This window comes from Tenrec ecaudatus, chromosome 3 (genome assembly GCF_050624435.1).
Source record: "Tenrec ecaudatus isolate mTenEca1 chromosome 3, mTenEca1.hap1, whole genome shotgun sequence".
NCBI lineage: Eukaryota > Metazoa > Chordata > Mammalia > Afrosoricida > Tenrecidae > Tenrec > Tenrec ecaudatus.
Window position 1 is genome coordinate 31,984,684 of NC_134532.1, and position 25,079 is coordinate 32,009,762.

The window sequence follows — 25,079 nt, forward strand, 5'->3', positions numbered from 1 at the left end:
CTATTGAAGAAGCCAGGTTTTATTTTATTATATATAATAATAATATGATAGGTATGATATAATTCGATAGTTAAAACATTCAGCAGAGTTGTACAATTGCTATGACGGTTTCCAAACATTCTTTTTCTGCACGGCCTCCTTGACATTGTCTCCACTTTACCCTCCTCCACCATTGTACCCCCCTCCTCCTCCCAAAACCCTCATTCTACTTGTTGTCTCTATACGTTCATCAATCATAGGATGCAAATAACAAAAAATGGAAAATATACAACAAATTCAAGAAGGTGACCTCCAATGACAACACCTCTGAAATATATTCAAATATGGACAAGCACAAACCAAAGCAAATACCACGAACCAAAAATACAGAAAATGTAGGACACCAGATAAGGATCAGCCTCATCAGTAGAGCAGGCGAATCTACTGACAATGTTGTAACTGTTCAAGTAAGATTGACGTTTTTGATCCTTTATACTCATCTCTCCAAAGCTCTCTGTTTGGGAACCACATTTCTCCATTCCTCAATTGTAGATAGAGGGACTTCTCTGAAGACTTATTTCCTATGAAGTTCCACAAATGAATCTTGGGTTACCATTCTCAACCATCACAATTTAGCCTTTGATACCAGATCCTCCTGCAACTTCAGATTAAATAGTTTACCATCCTGCAGTGACTGATGATGGTGTGCTTCTTCCATGTAGGCTTAGTTGACATCTCACTTAGAGGGACGCTTGTTTGGAAGCAAGCCTTTAAGACTCCATATGTGAAGAAAACAGATTCGAAAGTTTTTTTTTTGTTTGTTACCTTGTTTGAAATAGAAGTTATGAAGGCAGGATGGGGGCAGAGGGCTATGGGTCACTGTTTGTTCATAGAGGGAAAAAGAAGAGCAGAGCAGTGGGAAAACATAAGAACAGCAAGCAGAGCACAGAGCTGGTGTGATTTTTCTCCTAACACCGGCTCCACACACCTGGGTATGAGCTCTGACACTTGGGTTCTGGGCACAACCTTCAGCCTGAGCCTTCGTCAGCCTGCAGCGTAGGCTTGTGTCTGGGCTCACACTGACTTCCCCTCCCCGTGTTTCTTGCACAATAATGCACAGCTGTGTCCTCAGCAGTTAGTGAATTCACTTGCAGGGAGAATTGGTTCCTGGCTGTGTCCCTAGAGATGGAGCTGCGACTCTTGAAGGAAGAGCTGTAGTAAGTGTTACCACTAGCACAAATCTCCCCAGTCCAGTGCAGCCCCTTCCCTGTGCGCTGGCAGGTCCACTCCCAGCAGTAACCACTGGTGGTGATGGAGAATCACAGACTGTGCAGGTGAGTGACAGGGTCTGTGAGGGCTTCACCAGTCCGGCCCCTGACTCCTGCAGCTGCACCTGGGACAGAACACCTGGGAACAAAGAAAACCACAGTGAGTTCCAGACAGACCTACCGTGCCTTGTTCTGATCTCTGAAATCAGGGACGATCTCACTTGGGACTGCAGCCACCGGGCAGAGAAGGAGACGCAACCACACCGTGTTCTCCTCTCGGAGGATCCTGCCTTGCTCACAGACTCCAGTCCTCACTGAAAGCGGCACTGACCTGCCCAAGCTGAAAACCCTCCTCCCTCCATGGCTGAGTGATTTACATGTGGGGGTTCAGAAGTGATACAAGAATAGTCTGTAGAGAGAACTCGGTACATCATCTGCCTTTGAATACAGTTGTTCCTGTGTTTCCCTGAAATTGAAGTGGACCACATGTAAGGAGAGGCGGAAATCCAGGGGAAATGATCACCTCCCAGCACTTCCATTGCTTCTCCTCAGGCGATGCTGGGGGTTGTGTAGAAGATGCAAACACTCAGTTTGGAACCACTACAGATTGTAGCGCACAGCCAATGACATTCTGAATGTCACACATGAGGAAGGAAGCCACGCGTGGGAGAAATGCCCACTCTCCACTCAGATTCTCCTGCACTCCTGGCTTTGAGAAGTTTCCCCAGTGTGAGAGATAGCTCTGTGTGTCCCAGAGACCTAAGGACAATGTTCTTTCCCTGTATACAGAAGAGACTAACTTCCTATGGATAGGACAATATCTTACTTAGGGTTACCTACTGCACATCTCTAGGTTCTAAGTTCCATTGTAATGGCTACACAGAATTCACAAACAAGTTGTAATGAGGCAGGGACAACTCACTGCTCCAGAGACAAGAGGCCTCAAAGAAATGCAAAAAGCCCCTGCCATGGCTAACACACCTTCCCTCCACCCTCCACTGAGATACGCTTACCTGCCTTTATTAGCTTCTGTCATCCACTGGCCTGCCAATCCCCAACAACCTCCTGTGAGTAATCCCTTTCTTGTAAAAGTCCGTAAGACCCCAGCTGTGAAGGCTGTTTCTGGATACGCACCCACTGAGACAAGGGTGGCCACACAAAGTTCTTCCTTTTTGATATAACCCGATTGCTCTTGGCAACTCCTTCAGCAACTCCAGGAACAGTAGTTCCAGTTAGAAATGTCACTGAGTTCTTTATCAGGACATGTTACAGTTCCGTCGAGTCTGCTGATACCACTCAGTTACAAATATCAGACTGAAGGCATTCCGCTTAAGCTCCTTGAAGCACCCAACTCCAGCAAACCTCATCCAGAAGGCACTCCGCGCCAGTTTCTACAGGCAGCGAGCCCAACTTTCTGAAGGAGTCCCCAGAGACAGTCCAGTCAGCAAGCCTCCTGCCCAAGAACAGTCATGTTAATTTACTCTGTGGATTGGGAAGTGCATCACGGTTCCACGCCCTGTCTCTGATGGGATAGCTGTCATCTGGATTGGGGAGGTCCGCTGTGCAGGGATCACAGAACTGGATAATTCCATCCATCCGAGACTTGTGGGTAATGCCATCCTTCCTCCTGCTTTTCATAGGGCTCATTTTATAGACAGTGGGATCTTCTCCAGGGAATCTTATTCTGAAATTACTCAGGTGAACCCCTTCATTATTGCTCCCCCACATTCCTACTAGACCCAAGCAGGGAAAGGTCATTTTGTGGGAGTTAGAAACATGTCTGGAAGAGTCACATTAAAGATGTCATTTCCCCTGAAAATGTAAAGAATTTCAAACATATTTTCCTAATGACAGCATCCAGGAACTCAGCTTTCTGTGTTGCAAAGTGTGGAAAATGTGATTATTTTGAAAGTTAATATGTTTCCAAAGTAGGAGTATTTTGATCCCCTCCTTCCAAATAAATGAATTATTAGTAAACCTCAGTTGCATTCAGAAATACGTTTTAAACAAAGTAATTTTATTAAGAAAAATTACATTGGTGACCGGGATGATGTATTCTCTTGCACCAAGTAAGGCGGTGTGGCTGGCACCTGAGGTTGGAGAATTCTATGAAGTAGGGCAGGGAGTCAAGTAGGCGTCAGAGGGAACTGTGGTCTGAACTGTCACGTGGGAACTTAATCCTGGACCCAGCTAGTTCCACACTCATACTGAGCAAATCGTGATACCCACGTTAAACCATGCTCTGAAATTTAAAAACAGTAACGACGGCTCAAGAAACGGTCCAAAGAAGTCTCCTAGAACCCTACAAGTACTGATTTCAGTTACCAGGTAAGCAAGCAAGAACCAAGCTTTAACAAGCTGTTAATCATTGTTCCAGAAGACAAACTGCAAGTTACCATCGAAGTGACAGAAGAGTGGCATAAAGCCAGTTTGCTCATTGATGAGATCAAAGACAGCTCAGAACTTCCACGTGCTTTGACAGTGGCTCATAGTATCAAAGAATTTCCACTTTGCTAATGATGTATATTTTATTGGTTTGGCAATATACATCATTCTTGTATAAGTCTTGTATAAACTTTTATAAATATACGTGTAAAAAGTCCTGACCTTTGATCAGTGCAACAATTTACCGACGATCCTTTAGACCTCCATCAGGGACAAGGCCTAGACAATTACACTTGGAGGGACAATTGCACGTGTCCCACTGAAGAAAGATATAAACAAACATATGGTCCCACAAAAGACCGGTGGACTATTTGGTTTCACTGTAGGTCTGCTGTAGAGAATGGTTTCGCTGTAGGTCTCCTGCAGTTGTTCTCTACATTCTGCAGATGTAAAGCCTCTACTTGGGCTCTTTTTCCAAATTAGGGATGATTTACATTAATCTACACTCCAAAAAATACAGTGAAAACAAAAACTTTTTTGAAGACCTAACAAAGAAAACTCATTTTCTACAATTCATGCCATTTTGTCAAGTCTGAGAGTGCCCAGGTGCAGAATATCTTGCACCAGAGAACCTAAAATATAGACGTTAAGAAATACTGTGCTGCAGGTCTATCTAGATAAGGCGGGGCTTGAAAAGCCTTACTTTCAGACAAAAGCTAAACTTGATCATGGTGGATCGGACCACGGCATGATATGATACTTGGCCAGTTGACTTACCTCTTGATCCAACCAAAATTTGCTCCAGGGTCAAATATTTCTCACTTTTTCCACAACAGAAATTTCTTGTCCGAATTTTTAAGTATGGAGGGTGGTCTTTTCTTTCTTACCCTTTATTTTAATTTTATATTATTTTAATTTTATTCTTGCTGGGGTTTTTTTTTGTTTTCTAGTATTCTAATGGGTTTCCAAGTTTGTAAATCACAGAAAGATTGGATGCATAGAGACAGTAACTGATATAATGGTTTATGAAGTGCATGGGGCGTGGAGTAGTAGGTAGGATGAAGTGATTTGGGGAGCAAACAATGAATGTGGGAAATGGGAGAGAACATATAGATTGATTATTTTGATATATATGTATGTATTCATATACATACGATTCTTTTAAAAAGTGATTTAAATAAGTAAGTGTATGCTATGTAGATATTATATCAAGAAAACTACTTTAAAAAAGAAACAAAGTTGACCAGTGGTTACAATGGGTGAAGGAGAAAGGGTTGTTCCTTTTTTTTAAAGGGGTGTTCCTTATGGGACATTTAATTTATATTAATGGTGGTGAGATAACTTGGAAAAGGATATCAATAATGATTTTAAAACATGAAGCATATAATCAAATACACTGATTTATACATATAATGGTTGTTGAATTGGGGGATTTTTTATTGTGTATATTTTTCCAAATTAAAATTTTAATTACATAAATAGCAATGAATACAAGGAAGAAGAAATTTTTTGAAACTATAGTGATGATGATATAGTGTATGATTTTTCTTGATATGATTGAATTGTATTTTAATGTGCATGAAATTACAATAAACCGGTCTTTTTAAAAAAGAACCAGAAGGTCATCTATCACTTACACAGACTTTCAGTTTAGGGTTTTGATTAACAGGCTATGGCTCATGGCCCAGTGCCTGTCTTTGTACATAACATTTTATTGGCATTTAGATATGCCCACCTCTACTGTCTGCTATTGTTTTCCTATGCACTCAGTAGAGTTGAGTGGTTTTCTCCAACACTATATTAAAAATGGAATGCTAAATCACGTGACCTTAGTAACATTAAAAATAACAAAACCATCATAGATTGAGAGAGAGAGTTGCCCTTAAGAAGAAAAGGGCTTATGAGGGAGGGGGAAGCGGGAAGGGAGGGGAAAAAAGAAGACTTGATGCAAAGGGCTTAAGTGGAGAGCAAATGCTTTGAAAATGATTAGGACAAAGAATGTACAGATTGCTTTATACAATTGATGTGTGTATATGTATGGATTGTGATAAGAGTTGTATGAATCCCTAATGTTGAAAAAAAAAGAAGAAGAAAAAGAAGACGACCAAGGTCTGATCTTCAGATGTCTTGGATGACGTTTAAACCGTATAAAAGTTAGCCTGAAACTTTTAGTTTGAAGTTCCTTGTGTTAAAGTGAATAGTTTCTCCCATGAGCCCAACCTTTAGATAACACTTGTTTAATTGCAGCACATTCCATTAAGATGTAAATAATAAGCAAAATAAAATTTCTTCTCTTCCCTTGATGGTGGCTATGGTAGCACTGCCCAAAAGCATCCAGACCTCCCTCTCCTGAGTCTAAACAGAACAACATAACTGAAAGGCTAGGAATACCTTCATAAAACTCTTCACCTAACTAGCAACAGCCAAATAAGTGTGAAAGCACGTCCAGAACCACCTCTCTTTGCTTTGTTTAAGCATGAAGTTTTCAATCTGAAGAGGAAGACCTTACACATGTGTAGCTGAAAATACTGATAAAAACCTTTTGCAGGAAGGGAATGAACAACAAGGGAATGTGATGGACATTACATATAGTTAACTGCATATGGGAGCCTGACTATATTTTCACAAACCTTGACAATAGGTCAATAGGAGTTAGCTCATTATCAATTCTCTAGGGAAAACACAATGTATAACACAATATGCTGATATGTATGGTCATATTGAATATGTCCATCTATCCATAAAAAGTTATGAGTCACAAAAAAGTAAGAAAAGGGTCATAATGTATGAAACAGCAAGGTGAGACTCCCACTGGACATAGAGATGGGCACTATAAAGTAAAATATGAAACTCAAACTAAGTAAAATAAGAAGGAAATAAGGAAAATGTCATTACATGTGTTATAAATAGTATGTTAAGGACACAAAGAAGATGACCTAATTTTAAAAAGCAGGAATTTATTTTTTGGAGACAATTATAATATAAAAATAAAGAACAATTCTAGACACTAATGTAAAATATGTTCAAGGAAAACAAAGGATACACAGACATAAATATAATTGAGCAGAGTGCAGCTCAGACCCCTTTCTTCACCAGGAGTTCTGGAGTCACACTGCCTTCACCCCGCCTCCTTTCACAGGGATGCATGTCAATGGCCTGGGCAGCAATGGAGCTCAGCATTCAATAAATTTAACTATTAAAGGGGTCTTGTGTACTCAAGACATCAGTGTAGTAACAGTCTGTACTCTCCACTCCATAGTATATGGACTCATCGCTGATTAAAAGGATCTACAGACGGAACAGGTGAGGCATAACGTCTGTGAGTTTTAAAAATCCTGGTCCAACTCCTGTAGTTACACCTGGAGACAGTGAGGCAGGTGCTCAGATAAAGCATTCAAAAAAGCTTCATCTTTCAGTCCTCGAACTATTCACCTATGAGAGCTCCCCCCAAGAAGAGGAAGAAAGCAAAATATTCTCAGGAACGTGGTCCATGATTCCCAGTTGTATTATCCAGAGTAAGACCAAATTTAAATAAATACATTATGAGACTATCTGATGGATTATGTGGAGATTGCATGTGAGTGGTACCTTTGTAATAAAGTTAAAAGGGGGTTCATCTGGGGTGGGAATGTTGACTGTTTCCTCAGAGAACACAGTCCTGTCCATGACTTCTCCATTCATCAAGACCAAAGTCCAGTTTTTCCAGGCCACAGAAAATGATGAGGAAGATGGTTGAGGAGGTAGACAGGTCTTAGGATTGAGGATGACTTTCTTTTTTTTAATTAGGGACTCATACAACTTATCACAATCTATACATACATCAATTGTATAAAGCACATCCGTACATTCTTTGCCCTAATCACTCTCAAAGCATTTGCTCTCCACTTAAGCCCTCTGTATCTAAAATGTGTCAGACACACATTTTCTGCATTAGATCATGGGAACATTATTAGATATTCAAAAATTGGAAAATCAGCTAACTCTAGCAATCTTACTGATTTCAGCCAAGAGTGGTTCCAATCCAATGTTTTCTGTAAATAGGAATGGCTTTTGTGAGTCGCTAAAAAGGAAGAACGTTTCTTTGACAACTACACTGCTATGTCTCCTCAAGAGTCATTCTAGTGTGGAAAGAGCACCTGCCACCCTAAATCAGTTTACCTTAGACATGGAAGTAGCAGATCAGCCTGTGAGACCACGAGGCATCAAAGGGATCAGGTATCAAAGAACAAAAAATCATATAATCGTAAATGAGGGTGCATGCAAAGTGGAGACTCAAAGCCCATCTGTAGGCAACTGGACACTCCCTTATTGAAGGGTTGCAGAGAGATGAGCCAGTTACGGTGCAGGGTAGCAAGATGAAACTTATAACTTTCTTCTAGTTCTGAAATGCTTCCTCCCTCCTCTATCATGATACCAATTCTACCTTATAAATCTGGCTAGACCAGAGATGTCCACAGGTACAGATAGGAACCTGAACACAGGGAATCCAGAACAGATGAACCCTTCAGGACCAGTGGTGAGTGTGGTGATACCTGGAGGGTGGAGAGAAGGCAGGGTAGAAAGGGGGAACCAATTACAAGAATCTACATATAACCTCCTCCTTGGGGAATTGACAACAGAAAAGTTGGTGAAGGGAGATGTTGGACAGTGTAAGATATGACAAAATAACATAAATTATGAAAGGTTCATGAGGGACGAGGGAGTGGGGAGGGAGGGCAAAAATGAGCTGATACCAGGGCCTCAAGTAGAAAGCAAATGTTTTGAGAATCACAATGGCAACTAATGTACAAATGTGCTTGACACACTGCATGGATGTATGGGGGATTGTGATAAGAATTGTACGATCCCCCAACAAAATGATTTTTAAAAAAGCCTTGTCTCTTAACTTCCAATGAGAATTCTGGATGTCCTGCTTCTGCAACAGGTCTTTTTGAAGATATTATTATTATCATTATTTGTTTTAAGAGGGACAACACTAACTTCCCTTCTATCTCTTCATTCAGGAACATATCACTTAACCTGCTCGTTGTTTTTTATCCATCTTAACATACAGCTTGGTGGCACTTTTGAAGACATCACAGAAGACCACATTTTATTTAGTCTACTAATCCAGAGACCAAAAATCTGGGATGATTTCCAAGATCAGCCCCTTCAAATGCCTTGTGAATAACTGCCAGCCTGTCTTTAGGAGAACACAAGTAGGTGATGATACTGGTATTATATACATTGAGTTTGTGTTCAGTTAAACTAGTAAAATTCAGAACCATGAAAGGGAGGAAATCATGTGCTTCAATATTCTCAATCTCTCTTCAATTCTTACTTCTCTGATTCATATGCAATCCTTTTATGAATATCCTGTGTGAGAACTTTGTATGAATTTTTACAACCATAAGTTTTCCAGGATATAAGTATCAATGGTGTTGGTTTCAGCATATTTGTTAGTCTGGGTAGACTAGAGAAACAAATTCATAGACACTCATGTGTATAAGAAAAAAAACTTTATATACAAGAGCAATTGGGTATTAAGAAAACATCCCCACTCACTCTCTCTCTCCTCACTCACTCACTCACTCTCTCCTCACTCACTCACTCACTCACTCTCTCCTCACTAACTCACTCACTCTCTCCTCACTAACTCACTCACTCTCTCCTCACTAACTCACTCACTCTCACTCACTCACTCTCTCCTCACTCACTCTCTCCTCACTAACTCACTCTCTCCTCACTCACTCTCTCCTCACTAACTCACCAATAAATAAATAAATAAATAAAAAAGAAAACATCCCAGCCCAGTCCAGATCAAGTCCATAAGCCCAACATTAGTCCAGATGTGCAATACTAGTCCATAAATTCCTGTTACACTCACACAGGCAAACAATGATGGATGCAGGAAGATCACAGGCCAATGGGTGGAAAGTCTTGTAAATCCAGTGGCAGAAGCACCTCAGTGCTGGCAGGGGTCTCCCCATGGCTCCTACAATTCCCAGGGCTCTGGCTCCATCAGCCTTTCCCCATGTGGCTTGTTAAAAGAGATGTCTAGCGGGGGTAGGAGGGGAATGTCCCACCCCGGCGGGTCGCACCATCCACCCCCAGTGAGCTATTTGTCTCCTTAGCGCCTCCAAATAGGTCATCAAGCTGCTACCTGATTGACAGGCTAACCTCCACCCCTTTCACTCTTAACTATGTGCTTTTTGTTTTTTGTGTTAGGTAAGTTCATTCATTTCCAACTCATAACAACCCTATACGCAAAAGAACAAACCAACGTACAATATTGAGTCATCCTCATTATGGTTCATAACTCTGAGCCCATTATTGAAGCTATTGTCATTCCGTTTCCTCATTGGGCCTTACTCTATTTGACTGCCTCTACTTTGCCTAGTATGATACCCTTTTCCAAGGACTGGGCTCTCTTGATATGATGTTCAAAAATGTGAGATGAAGTACCATCATCCTTGTTTCTAAGGAATATTCTGGATATACTACATCATGAAAGATTTGTTTGTTCCTTTGGCCAAACCAAAACCACTAGCATTAAGTCAGTACTGACTCATAGCGACCGCCCTGTGGGTTTCCAAGACTGTAACGGTTTACAGGAATAGAAAGTCCAGTCTTTCTCCTGCGGAGCTTCTGCTGCTGGTGGTTCATCAGTTAACCTTTACTCTGCGATCCACATGGTTGGTTCCTTTGAGAGTCGATGGTAATTCCAGTATTCCTCAATAGCACCTCAGTTCACATGCAATGATTCTTCACTCTTCTTTATTCAATGCCCAACTTTCACAAGCACATGAAGCAATTGAAAATACCATCACATGAGTTAAACTTGGTATGAAGGCGTATGGCAGTAAGTTTCAGTAAAGACATGGTTACCCAATTTAACAATATTTTTGGCGATTTGGATGTTGTCTGACCACCCCACAACATTTCATTGTTTAAATATAGACTAACGTAGGATGTCATGAATCAGAAGAGATATGGCCCTGGTGTGTGGTGGATATTTTCATTAGCTGTTTACATAGTCATTTTATCCTCCTTTCTGTCTGTATGTTTATTTCTCTGTGTGTGTGTGTGTTATCTGTGTCTACTTATCACTGGGAATAAAAATGTCCTCAATCTGTGGCTGCATATAGCTCCCAGAACAGACTACACTCTTGTGTGGATTAAGAGAACTCTGCAGCAGATAAAGTGAAGACTTCAGAAGAAATCTGGGTTACCCTAAAGGCACTACTAGCAGCATTCTTTGAGTGGGAGGAGCAGACTCAGGGGCTTCACTTTATTCTGTTCACCTTGATGTACAAATGCACCTCCAACGTGCAAATACCTCTTTGGCAGCCACATGAAGCTACAGCACATGTATATTTAAATTCAAAATCCTCATCATTCTGAAGAGCATTTTGGGGTGTCATCAATCTTATCCATATGAACATGAAGCATGTGTGGGTTTTCCTTTCTGGTGGCAACTCTGGGAGGTGAGTGCTTCAGGAATTCCTACATGAAGTCTGGGATGTAGCATTTGAGCACATGACTCTGTTTCTCTTCTTCGCCAGGTGTCCTGGCTCAGGTGCAGCTACAAGAGTCAGACCCAGGAGTGGTGAAGCCCTCACAGACCTTGTATCTCACCTGTGCTGTCTCTGGATTCTCTTTAACTAGCTATTATGTGCACTGGATTGCCAGGCTCCAGGAAAGGGCCTGGGGTAAGTTGAGATAATAACATGATGGGAAAATATACTACAATCCATCTCTCCAGTCACGAGTCAGCATCACCAAGGGCATTTCCAAGAGCCAAGTTATTTAAAACAGGTCTGTGAATCCTGAGAACACAGCATGTATTGCTGTGCTAGAGACACAGTGAGGGGAAGTCAGTGTGAGCCCAGACACAAACCTCCCTGCAACGGGCCATGAATATGCACGAGAGAGGAATAAGGGATGCTTTCCTCTCAGAAGCTGTGGGTTCCCCCACATTTTCAGCACATCTCTAGGGATTGTCATGTATCCACTCTGGGGAATCTTCATGTATGTGAAAGTGCCTTCTTTTCATTGGGATGGGCTTTGTCTATCTTTGACCATGCATATAACAGAGTTCACACTTAGATGTCTTGATGAGATATGTCTGCAATTGACTGTACTAACTAGAGTTATTTGTTGTCAAAGCCAGAGACATTCCAAAACACCAAATACCATGCCAACTCCATGCCAACTCACAGTGATGCCATTGTGAGTTTCTGAGACTATAACTGTTTACAGGAGTAAAAAGCCCTTTCTTCCAGGGGACATCTGGTTGTTTTAAACTGTTTATGTGCAGATCTCTGCCCAAAGCATAACTACTTTTCACAAGAGGGATCCTTAAAGAAACCTTAATGCAGGAAAAATTTCTGTCTCAGATTTTCTCTAGACAATCAGATGTATTCATACATGCTCCCACATGTATATTTATGTAATAATTTTAACTTACAGTGACCTGGATAATATTGCATGTGTTGATATTATTAGGTATGCTTGAGTTGGCTTCAACTCAGAGATCCTATGTACAACAGGATGAAATGCTGCCCGGACGTGCACTATCCTAACAATCATTCCTCTGTTTGGACTGATCATTGCAGCCTTTGTGATAGTTGAAAGTCTCTCTCACTTTCATTGACATTTTACTTTACCAAGCACAAGACCATTCTCTGGGGACTAGTTCCTCTTGATGACATGACCAAATAAGTGCAATGAAGTCTTACTCGAATGCTTCCAAGAAATATTCAAGATGTTGGACAACGGAAAAGTGGGTGAAGGGAGATGTCAGACAGTGTAAGATATGACAAAATAATAATTTATAAATTATCAAGGATTCATGATGGAGGGGCGGCGGGGGATGGAGGGAGAAAATGAGGAGCTGATAACAAGGGCCCAAGTAGAAAGCAAATCTTTTGAGGATGATGGCAACAAATGTACAAATGTGCTTCAGACAATGTATGTATGTACGAGCCTCCAATGAAATGATTTTAAAAATATTCAAGATGTGCCTATTTCAAAACAGACCTTCTTGTCCTTCAGGCTGCCATGATATATTTAACGGTATTCCCTAATACCATAACCCAGATGCATCAATTCTTCTTTGATATTTCTTACAGGGTTTGGGCCATTATGGGAGTCACTCTTAGTTTTCACAACTGCGGCAGCTGTTTCTGGCACGACAGACAGTGTCTGGGGTGCTTCTAAAGTCATACAATGTGTAAGGCAGCCCCACGCAATAAACACTCAGGAGCAGAAAATAGCAATAGTGCTGACATGGAAGAAATCTATGTAATGCCTAAACTTGGGGCAACAAGAAGATAAACATTCATCGACAGAAATAAAGGTCAATGCATGTAAGTTATACTTAAGTGAACCTGAACCACAACATTATGTGGCACAATGATTAAATGCTCAAATTTTAGCCAAAAGGGTGGCAGTTCAACTTGTTAAAATTGATTCAATTTGATTCAGTTTGTTAAAGATATGATTACTTTCTCCCATGAGTATTACGGAAAAGAAAATCCTTTTCAGCCAGTTCTTCTCTTTCATGGAGCGTCTAACCACTATCCTGAACCCAAACAACCTTGGACGTTTAAAGTTGTTCTATAAATGTTGACCAGACATTTTCAACCACCAATTAGTTAAGACACAGTGAGCTTCAACATAAGGGCAATGATCAAGACAGTGTATTCTGTTACATATTTCCCTTTGTTAGGTGTGTTTCCCACATAAAACATCTACCCTTTCCCCCGGCATTGTTATTCAACCTGAAAGAATCTTGTGTGCTTTGATTTGTTTTGATGTTGCTAATGCCAAAGTCCATTCCAATTCTAAGTGATTCAATGAGCAACAGAACAAAATAATGCCTCCTGAGCCCATTGTTACACCACCGTGCCAATCCATCTCATGATGTAGCTTCTTCATTGATCCCCTACTTTATCATGGAGGATCTTTCTCAAGGGACTGGGATCATGATAACACTGCATGAAACAGTCTCACTATCCTTGATTCTAAGGAACTCTGGCTGCATTTCACTCAAACATTTCTTTTATTGGAAGGTTGTCCCACAGTATTTTCATCATTATTTTTAAAAACCATAAGTCAAAGTTCATCATTTTATGGTTTTCCTTATTCAAATTCATATAATAATATTAAAAAGTATGACTTGGCTTCTATAAGTGACATTTTAGGAAACCCTGTAATATGGGCTTGTTGGTGCAGAGATATAAAGGGCTATGGTGGTGCTGTGGGATAAGATTTGATTGCTCACCACAAGGTCAGGGATTCATACCAGCTAACGGTTCCCTGAGTAAGATGACGTTTATCCCTGTAAATAATTACAGTCAGAGAAAGCCTAATGAGCAGTTCTAATTAGTCTTCTAAGGTTCCCATGGCTCAGAAGAGATGCAATCACAGTGGGTTTGTTTTTGGTGGAAGAGCTTGTTCGTTTCTTAGCTCGGTTGCTTGCTTTATTGGTTTTCCCTCAGTGCAGAAGAATGTTTGGTGTGTTCATAGTTCTCAGATCCCACAAAGAATAAATTAGTGCATTAATTAGTGGATGCATATGTTCAAATCAAACCATAATGCTGCACTGGAACTCATAATTTTCTAATTGCAAATAATGGAATCTAAGGAGCTTACTAATTCAAGGCATGCCTGTGGGTCACATCACTCCCATCTCTGTCATCCAACTTGTTTCAACAACCAGCTCTGGAGACACTTCTTGTGGAGCTTACTAATTCAAGGCATACTTGTGGGTCACGTCACTGTGATCCAACTTGATCCACTCTGTGATCCATCTCTGTGATCCAACTTGTTTCAACAACCAGCTCTGGAGAGACTTTGTTGTGGAGCTGTGGTGCCTGTGCATTAGCACACTATTCATAGTCCCCACCTCTTATATCAGCCAGGATCACTCCTCAGCAAATCCCTGTTGTGGTTTCTTACTTAATGACACCACCACCGTCACCGCCCTGCAATCGGGATTCCAGAGCCTTCTGAGTCAGGGAGCCAATGATACAGAAATATCTGCCTCCCTTCTCTTCCTCCCACTGATGGTGGTGGGTCCCCCATCAGATCAGTGACAGGGAGATGCAGTGGGTCACAGCAGATTCAAAGGCCCATGGGTCCTTTAATGCTTGTTCCAACCTTGTTTATCCTGGGTCTATTTGATTGTTTATCCTGGGTCTATTTGATGAGAAATTTCCATGTCCTTAAAGAAAGATGCTGGGATCTTGTTCAGAATTGCATTGTAATTATAGATCGCTTAGAGCAGTGTTTCTCAACCTGCCTAATGCCGTGAACCTTTAACACAGTTTATGTCATCTTTCTTGCTACTTCATAACTGTAATTTTGCTACTGCTATGAATCAGGAGAACCCTGTGAAAGGGTCGTTCAAACCCCAAATGGGTTGTGACCCACAAGTTGAGAACCACTGTTGTAGACCATATTAACCTAAATAATTTTATTTCATAATTTTAATTTAAATGAAAATCAATAAAATTTTATATAGCTTTCACTTTGTTTATATCATGACTTTCAGGAGACACTCCCAGGGACCATGTTGGGCAGAATCTCAGTCCAAAAGAGAGATCCAAGTTGTAGGTCAAGGCCCTGGCCCTCAACCCTGTCTGCATTCCTATCTTACAGCCAGGACAGCATGCCAGACTTAAGGCAAAGCCATCTTTGAAGAAAGGCTCCATTCATCTGTTGAGCTTTTCAAGCGGGCACTACATAAGATCTGGAAGGGGATCTCCTCCTCCATGCCATCTCTTAGTCATAGAGTCAGAAAAACAAAACAATAACAAAGTATTTGGAACTTTAACCTACAAAGTTTTATTCTTGTTTGCCAATTAACAGAACACAACTCCAGCCAATTGGATTGTATTTTCCTTTGAATCATATTTTCTACAATCATTTCCACATTTCAGAATATTGGGAGGTTTAGTGCCCCTTGAGGATGACTGACCAAATCTAAGTCCACGCAGTGTTTGTGACTATTGTATGCGGGTTCACAGGGAATCAGAACTGACTACAGGACCCCTAGCAATTACACAGCATCATCAAAACAAGACCTGCTATGTTTGAGGCTAGCACTGCAGTCACTGTATCAATGCATCTCCTTGAGGACTTTACAGAAGGAAAGGTCTTCTCCATGCTTATTACAGTCAGCACAGGACATCTTCAGATTATCAGACTGCAGTCTGAGGACATTGCCACCTGTGACTATGTAAGAACCAGTGAAAACTCATATCCAGAAAATGCCAGCATCCCAGGACCGAGGGAATGACTTTGACAATTGGTTTGCTGTCCTTCTTTGACTCAAATTACACAATTAGGCCACAAACACAGTCACTGAATGAATTTGAACTCACAGGGGCATTTTAAGGGCTGGATTGTAAATTTTGGGGAAGCAGACATGCCGAGCCCACTTCCAACCATGGGCCTTGACAAAGTCAGCGCATGGAGGAGGAGCATTCAAAGAAGGCTCCACCAAGGAAGTCTCTCCCGTGAACCCTGTGGAATTATTGGCCTGATATTATTGATAATTGTAGCTGCTCTCTGGTTCCTGATAGTTTTGATCACTTCCCCTTTTAGGAAACAACTGATGTTAACTGAGGAATATTCCCCAGAAATTGAGGTTACTCCCCTTCCTATGGCTTTGAAAGATCCACGTCATGATTGCGTGCAAAGTGTATTGTATAATAATACTAGAAGCTGGAAGCCAGTAAACCCCCTTAAGGAATTTATGTTAGATCTGGAGCAGGCTGAGCTATTGCAACCAAAACCCATGGAAATCTCAGAGGCTCATTTGGAAACTTTTGTGCAAGACCCTAAAAAAGTTTATCATCCTTTTCCCATGGATTTCCCCCCTCCTTATATTGGTTACCACATAGGGGGTAGAACATGGTGTTCCCCCACCAGGAAATAACCCAAAGATACATAGAGTTCCTAACCCTGATTTACCTTAAACAAGGGCTTACAATGAAAATGGCATAAGAATGGTTAACAAAGAAGGTGTACAAGTTCCTTTTAGTAGTTTAAGTTTTATGGAAAGGTTAGCAAGAGGAGGGCCCCGTGGTGTTCGAAGTCCACTGAAGCAAAGCTTCCTAATGTGAGGCAATTTGAAGTGCACTCAGGCAAAGCTACCTATTGTGAGGCAAGTCATACGTTGATACAGAAAGAATTTGGGGAACTTAGTGGAAAAGAAAGAAAAAGAAATAAAAGCCCTAGAGGAATAGCCTAAGAAAGAGCAGCCAAAGCCTCTAAAGTAATTTTTTGATAATGAAATGTATTAATGCTTTATTGATTTCATAGTTAGAACAATGTGCCCTAGTTGGATGAAGTGTGCTCAGATATTCTTAGAAGGTTTATATTTATCACACTTGTAGTTGAGAAAGTTTTAGTTTCAAGATGCACTAATTTTTAATCAAGAATCATGATGTGATTTATGTAACTTGTCATCGTCTTTTGGCTTGAGAATGTCCTGATTTATGACCTCAGGCCATAAGCTTTCAGCCAAGAAAAAGAATGTATAAGTTGAAGCTTGATGTCAGGGGAAGCCAGCCCCTAACACATCATTACGAGTCCGGTAGGCGCAATTGTACAGCGATAATAAGTAAAGATCATAGTAAAGTTATTGAGAGCATGAGAGATAGAAATGAAGTATTGAAATAAATGGGAGTCAGACACTTTTCATGGTAGCATGCTCACCTCTGCCCCACTGATGGTCCACGTGGAGGGAGGGAGAGAGATTTAATGCTAGCCCAGGCTATTTATCTTCTCTGGGGACATGCAAGCCCCCTAATTATAAGTGAGGACATACGTCACAGGAAGGGGCTTGTACTATAGGTAATACAGTAATCAGAAGGGGTGGTCTAGGGACATACATGCAATAGGAAGAGGGATTCAGAGTATACATGTGACAAGATGGGCAGACCCTAGATCCAAGATGGAGGCCTAACTTGGTCATCCTTGGGTGGGTTTGACTTCTCTGGGGTCTCCTACAAGGAAACAGACAACCATTATCCTTATCAGAAGGGAGTGGGCCCTATTTATTGTGGGATAAAGAGGGGTGTCTACTTGCTCTAGATGGTTGATAGCTCTCAGGGAGAATAACCCCTGACCTACTTCTGATGACCTCCAAGTGTAGTCATTCCCAAGCAGCTGTCTGGCATATATTTGGGGAAGACAGCTTGGGAGAAATCCTCCTGTATCCCACAGCTTGGCATGCATAAAATTGGAACAGTCACCCGCAATATTTGAGTCGTGTGGTTTCTGTACCCCACTCGCCAACGCCATGGGAGGGACCACTTGAGGGACCCCCAGACCTTGCTGCAGCTGGACTGCGACAGAGACCCTTTTATCATTCTTCCTGGAAGCTGGATTTCAGGCGGTCAATGCCCTACCACTGTGCATCCAGGGTTTCTATATGCTTTTAGCTATTAAACAAACCAAAACAACCAAGTACTGTTTTAGATTCCATAGGGGTGATTCTGATTCACTGTGTCACGTTGTGCAAAAAATAGAACTGCATTTCTATTTTAAAGACTGAGACCTTTGAGAACTAATTCACTAAGCCTGACTTACAAGACATCTGAGTGAGTTTGAATCACCAGCCATTTGGTTCGCAGTGCAGTGCTGTAAGAATTTCTCTCGACTCGTGTGCCCCGTTAAAGAATTTTGAAAATGCTGTCCAGGCCTCTTTCCTCACTAAAGTATGTAGCCTCTTTCTCCTCTACACCTACTTTTCCCACTTTGCAGTGTATTATTACCCAAACGTCAATATCCTCCATTTCTCAGTATGTGTCCTGTGTCCCATACCCCATTCCACCCTGTCTCAAAAAGTTAGATTAATGCGTATCTTAGCTTCTGTAAACTGCTTGCTGAAAGGAATGTGGGATCCCCAACCCTACCCTGCTTACCCACTGAAAGAAATGTAATATTCTCAACCCCTCCTGATAGCCAAACCTGCGTTGGTTTTTGTCCTTATAAACCCACCTGAATATCATTGGGCCTTGAGTCATTTTGGAGAGAATTGAATCATCCCAGAAGCCACCGGCTAGAATAAAGACTCCAAATTTGGACACAAATGAAATTACACCACTTATTCACATCAGAGGACTGAAATGAGAGCCCATGGATTAGGAAATTATTTTTACCAATGACACATCAGACAAAGGGTTAAATACAAAAATATAAAGAACTCTTTAACACCTCAATAATAAAATAACAAGACCCAATAAAATGGGAAGATATGAACAGACAGTTCACCAAAAATGAAATACAAATGATTAACAAACATAAAAAATGCTAATTCAAACAACAATGAGCTAGCACATAACTGCTATAATGTCATCCCAAACCAAAGAATCAAAACAACAAATGCTGGAGAGAATCTGGAGGGATTGGGATTCATACATACTGCTGGTGGATTTTTAAACACATACGGCCACTGAGGAAATCAATGTGGCACTACTTAAAAACAAACAGAATTTGAAATCCCATATGATCCAGTAATATCACGAGTAGGCATCATGGAATTCATAGACAGATAAATATATTTTAAAAAGCAACAACAAAGTTAAACAGAGATAAACCTCAATCCAAAAGAGGAATATTAAAAAACTACAATAGATTTAAAATGGTCAAAAAGGATCTCAAAGGATAAAGGGATAGATATTAACTTAACTGCATCTGCAATAATCCACCTTCCAAAGAATTCTGCATGAGAACAAGGCTATTCACATTCCTGCTCTATGGTCACAGTATTTCTCCAGTTAACCTAGTTAACATGGGTCAAAGAGAGATCAAATGTAAAATCAGATATTGGTCTTGATATCAATGTACATATGCACACATGATGAGTCTATCAGGCTTTTCCAGTTTCTGTAGTCATGATTTCCTGCAGGATTTACATTGCAGTCATACAATGAAAGTACAGACATTTTGTCCAGTCCTTTTCTGTCCAATTAGTGCATCAGTTTATCCAATGGAATTTGGGGAACATAAAAGAAAATATAATTGGATACTGGAGGCAGTGCCAGTCACTGAATGCCTATAAACTGCCACATTCCCTGTATTCATGACTTATCTGTTGTGCAAATCCTCTATTGTCACATGATTCCTTTTGGGCTAAAGGCCAGCCAACTTGAACTACATTGGTTAAAATCCTAATGTAGTTTACGGACACACTGAGAGAAACCAAAGAGGGTATTTGCAAAGTCAATATATTGTCAGAGCTTTCCTTCTCCATGAGTTCACTGGTATGTGATGCCACATGACTTCCTGTGGAGTTTCCCATCTTGACTTAATTTAAGGCTTGTCAATTTTGTGTATTTATGTCAAGAAAATTTAGAAACACAGGTAAAAGTTTGTTAAAGTTTGTTACATTACAGCTATATGGTAACTGTCCTACATAAAATCACTGATGAGGCTTGAGCTCTTCATTTTTTTAATGATTTAAAACATTACAGAGTAAATTGGATTTCAATTCAATTCATACATTGACTGTATTCCCCGAGATATATCGGCCTTCGTCCCACTTCAGCCCTCCCTTAGTTTTTATATTATTCATCCTTCTTTCCTGTTCCTTCTTGTTCCACAGTTTTAATCCATAAACAACTGCTGTTCTTTTGATTTTGTACAGTTCATCTTCCAGGGAGTGTATGTTATTCGTTGATGTTATTCTTCCCCTCCAAGCCTATATATTGTTTGGCTGAAAGCTGAAGCAGAGGTGTGAGTACAGGTCCAAGAGTGAACGGCCACTAAAGGTCATAATCTGCAGATTCCAAGTCTCCTTCAGACCTGTAAGCCGGATCTATTTTATGATTTTGGTTTTGTTCCACTTTCTTCTCCCACTTGACTCAGGGACCCTCTTTTGTGATCCCTTTCAGAGTAAGCAGTGGAAGCTGAGCACCATCTAGTTCTGGTTTCAGGGTTGTGGAGGCTGAGGTTTGTTGTGGTCTATTAATCTTCTGGATTAATTGTTCACATACATCAAGGAGCATGCAGGTGAGGCAGGATCAAGTGGAATCTGGGTGGGCACTCTACTGCTTGGTATAGCTGTGATCCAGAAACACCAGGTTCAGCTCTCTTGGCACTGAAAGCTGGAAGAGCAATGAGGTACCCATGTACCCTGTGGAAGTGCGGAAGATCCTCTCCCTATACTGGTGGGTCATGTCAGTAGAGGGACAGCAATGCAGAACATGGGTCCTCATAAGATTTGTCACAATTGTCTGTTCCCATGCTTGGCCCAGGCCAAACTCTAACACATCTTCCACGGTTTTGAAAGCTTTGTCACACTAATTCCAGTGAAAGTTTTTCTTTTTTGGGAATTTTGTCATGTTTAACGAGTTCTGACTTTCACATATAAGATTTTCCACATTTAATTCATGCAAAGGACTTTTTTCCTTTGTGAAATCTCTGATGTGGTGTAAGGCATCACATCTGGCTGAAAGCTTTAACACACTCACCACATACATGGGGTTTTTCTCCTGTGAATTTGTAGATGAGTTTTGAGATTTCCTTTATGAATGAAGCTTTTGCCACATTCACTACATACATGGGGTTTCTCTGCAGTATGAGTTCGCTGATGAACAGTGAGAGAAGTCATCCACATAAAAGCTTTTCCACATTGATGACATACATAGAGTTTCTCTTCAGTATGAGTTCGCTGATGAGCAGCGAGAGCACACTTCTGGCTAAAGCCTTTGCCACAGTCACCACATACATGGGGTTTCTCTCCAGTATGAGTTCGCTGATGATCAGTGAGAAAAGACATCATGATAAAGCCTTTGCCACAGTCACCACATACATGGGGTTTCTCTCCAGTATGAGTTCGCTGGTGAACAGTGAGATCACCCTTTCTGAGAAAGGCTTTTCCACATTAACCACATATATGGGGTTTCTCTCCAGTATGAGTGCACTGATGAACAGTGAAATCATCCTTCCTGAGAAAGGCTTTTCCACATTCACCACATACATGGGGTTTCTCTCTAGTATGAGTTTTCTGATGAGCAGTGAGACCATCCTTTCTGTGAAAGGCTTTTCCACATTGACCGCACACATGTGCTTTATCTCCAGTATGAATTTTCTGATGAACAGTGAGAGCACTCTTCTGGCTAAAGCCTTTGCCACAGTCACCACATACATGGGGTTTCTCTCCAGTGTGAGTTCGCTGATGAACAGTGAGAGCAGTCTTCGTGATAAGGGCTTTTCCACATTCACCACATACATGGGGTTTCTCTCCAGTATGAGTTCGCTGGTGAACAGTGAGAGCACCCTTTCTGAGAAAGGCTTTTCCAAATTCACCACATACATGGGGTTTCTCTCCAGTATGAGTGCACTGATGAACAGTGAGATCATCCTTCCTGAGAAAGGCTTTTCCACATTCACCACATACATGGGGTTTCTCTCCAGTATGAGTTTTCTGATGAACAGTGAGAGCAGTCTTTGTGATAAAGGCTTTTCCACATTCACCACATACATGGGGTTTCTCTCCAGTATGAGTTCGCTGATGAACAGTAAGTGTACTCTTCCTGATAAAAGCTTTTCCACATTCACCACATACATGGGGTTTCTCTCCAGTATGAGTTTGCTGATGAACAGTGAGATCATTCCTCCTGGTGAAGCCTTTCCCACATTCACTGAATATATAGGACATTCCTGACACATGAGGTTCCTGATGTCCCTTGAGGTATGATACACTGTGAAAAGTTTTCCCACATTGTAAGGATTTTCCTAGCTTTTGTCCTTCATGACTTTTTTGATAATGTTCATTGAGTTGGAACACTTTCTTGAATTTTTGCCCACACTGACTGCATTCATAGGTCTTATCTAGTACATCAATAATCTGGTGTTCATAGAGCACAGAGTCCTCGATGAAGGCTGTTCCACATTTATCGCCTGTGTGTGGTTTCTCAATTTCATCAGACTCCTGAAACTGAATGCATTGTGACTTCATGAGCCTGGGTGGTTCACACTCAGGGAATTTCATTTCAGTACAAAACTGCTCTTTTTCAATGTGGAGAAAGGTTTTCTCACTGGGCACAACTGACTTCCCTGTTATATGAATATAAATAAAACGGTATGATTAATGTTTATTGTCCATTGGAAGAAATACAATTGTATAAACAATCCAAATGATAAAAAGTTATCGTAGCAATCAGGTAGGATATGAAAGTGATGAATGAACACGGATTTGGTATTTGCTTAAAGAGGTACATGAAAATATACAACAAACATAACACAAGGAATACACTGAGACCAATAGAGTGCAGGGGTGCTAAGGATTGCTAATTCCAGGTGGTAGAGGTCAGATACATTCACTCTATCAATCTTTACTGAAGGACAACTAAATACTACATAAAGTTGGGAGTGTGAAAAATGCAGAATGTTCTACTAGGGAGAAAACAATTTTCACAGGTATATATAAAAGGTATTATCGTACAGAAACATATTATTTATGTCTATGGAGTCTGTATTCTAACTTATACCACTCATATTTCAGTGTTATCTTGTGGTGGCTTGCATGTTTCTGTGATGCCAGAAGCACTGCCACCCAGTATGTCTAATTCAAGCAGGATCACCCACGGTGCACAGGGATTAGTGAAATCTCCAGAAATAGGGCCTGGGAGGAAGAACTTGTGATGTATCTAATTCTGGAACATGAACCCTTCAGATTTAATGGCAATGGAATAACACTGAAGAAGTACTAAATCCTCAAAGTACAGACAATGATAATGATGTGGATGGAGGGGAGCTTTGGGGACCCTCAGTGGTTGACATGCCACGACTAAAAATGAGAAAAAATAGCTGCACACATCCTCTAATAATGGGAAGATGGAATATATGAAATTTTATCAAGAAAAAAATTTCAAGTTGTCAAAACAAAATGCAATGTTTAAAAATTGATAGTGTATGAGTTATTCAACTAAATAGACTGGAATTTGCTATTTTTAATCAGATATTCAAGTGATTTATAAGGCTGAGGCTGACAAATTAAAGAAGATTGGCATTATATTCATCATCAAAAAGTACACTGCAAGATCTTCCCTGAAGTACCATTCTGTCAGTGGACGCTTAATACTCCTATGCCTGCAAGTAAGACCAGTTACTACAAGCGCTATTACATTTGTGCACCAACTGTTTAAGCAAACATAAAGCATGGGATCCAGCCCCATAGTCGAAAGGACACGTAGGAATAGCATGTGCAATTAAGGAAAATAAAGCAAACTGCAAAAACAGGGTAGAGTGGCTTCATCTCCGATGATGGAATAAGATAGCAAGGTCATTTAACAGTGAGTTCATATAGTAGCAAGGTGTGCAAGCCTCCAAAAGGCTCAGAAACACGTAATGGACAAGTAGAAATGTGGGTATCTGTTGAACTCTTTTAGAACACTTCTTGATAAGTACCAGGCTGTGGGAAACTGAAGACCAAGGAGGGAATGGATGCAGAGCAATTCTTTATTCTCAGAATTCATGAAGATTGCAAGGCCAGGTATCTGGTTGGAAGGAGGCATTCACATTTTTAAGTTAGAGAAGAATCCCAGTTACATTCTCTTAATTAAAAATCAGCCTCACAATATCCTCTCATGACCATGCTACCTTAATGATGCCTCATACAAGCATCATTACTATCTGCCACCAACTTTAACTACAAGAGCAGAAATGTTGTTATTGTTCTCGCTGCTCAGAGGCCAGTTTATCCCCTTCACCTGCCCTCAGCCTCAGCACTGGTCTTAAGCTGCTCACCCAAATTAGTTCAGGGACCTACAGGGTAAAGATACTGCCTGCCTTGTTATATAGGTAGGTATCTGTAGGTGTAGGGGTGTGTGCGTGTGTGTGTGTGTGTGTGTGTGTGTGTGTGTAGGAGGTAGCTGCATGCCCTGAGACTATATAAATTGGTGAAATAATACAAAGCTTTCCTATATGTGCCCTTCAATTACACAACTGTCCTTTAGGACCAATCCAGAGGGCATTTAAAAGACAAAGTGACAGTTGATTCCTTGAATGATAGCAACAAAGGGAACCTGATTGCTTTTAAAGCTAGGCATCTTTCAGCTGAGTAGCAAGAAGTCAGGCACCTGTAGGGGCTGTATACTAACATCTTACTGGAGGGCAGATATAGAGAAAATTCTATCTGGAGATTGTGCATTATCAGCTCTAGCTTCATCCTTGGGGCTTATGGAGTTTTTCTTCTAACATTAGCACTGTTTGTCCAAGCCCTGTAGTCAGGAATATAGAGATATGGCTGCTTACACTTTGATCCAGGTTCTGTTTTCCACAATAAATAAATTGAGGGTGGGGGAAAGAGGCGATAAAGTGGAGCTAATATCAAAGAATTCAAGAAGAAAATGTTTTGAAACTGTGATAGGAATTGTACAGCACTGCTCGATGTGATTGAACTGTGGAATGTTGTAATAGCTTTAAGAGCTCCCCCCAAAATAT

General features: G+C 40.8%; 1 protein-coding gene across 1 annotated transcript; it reads right to left on the reverse strand.

Moving 5' to 3' along the window:
* Positions 1 to 20,927: 20,927 nt before the first annotated feature.
* On the reverse strand, positions 20,928 to 22,293 carry LOC142443204 (uncharacterized). Its single transcript, XM_075544720.1, is given in 2 exon segments — positions 20,928 to 20,990; positions 21,193 to 22,293. Coding segments are annotated over 2 exon segments (1,164 nt in total).
* Between the last annotated feature and the right edge of the window lie 2,786 nt (positions 22,294 to 25,079).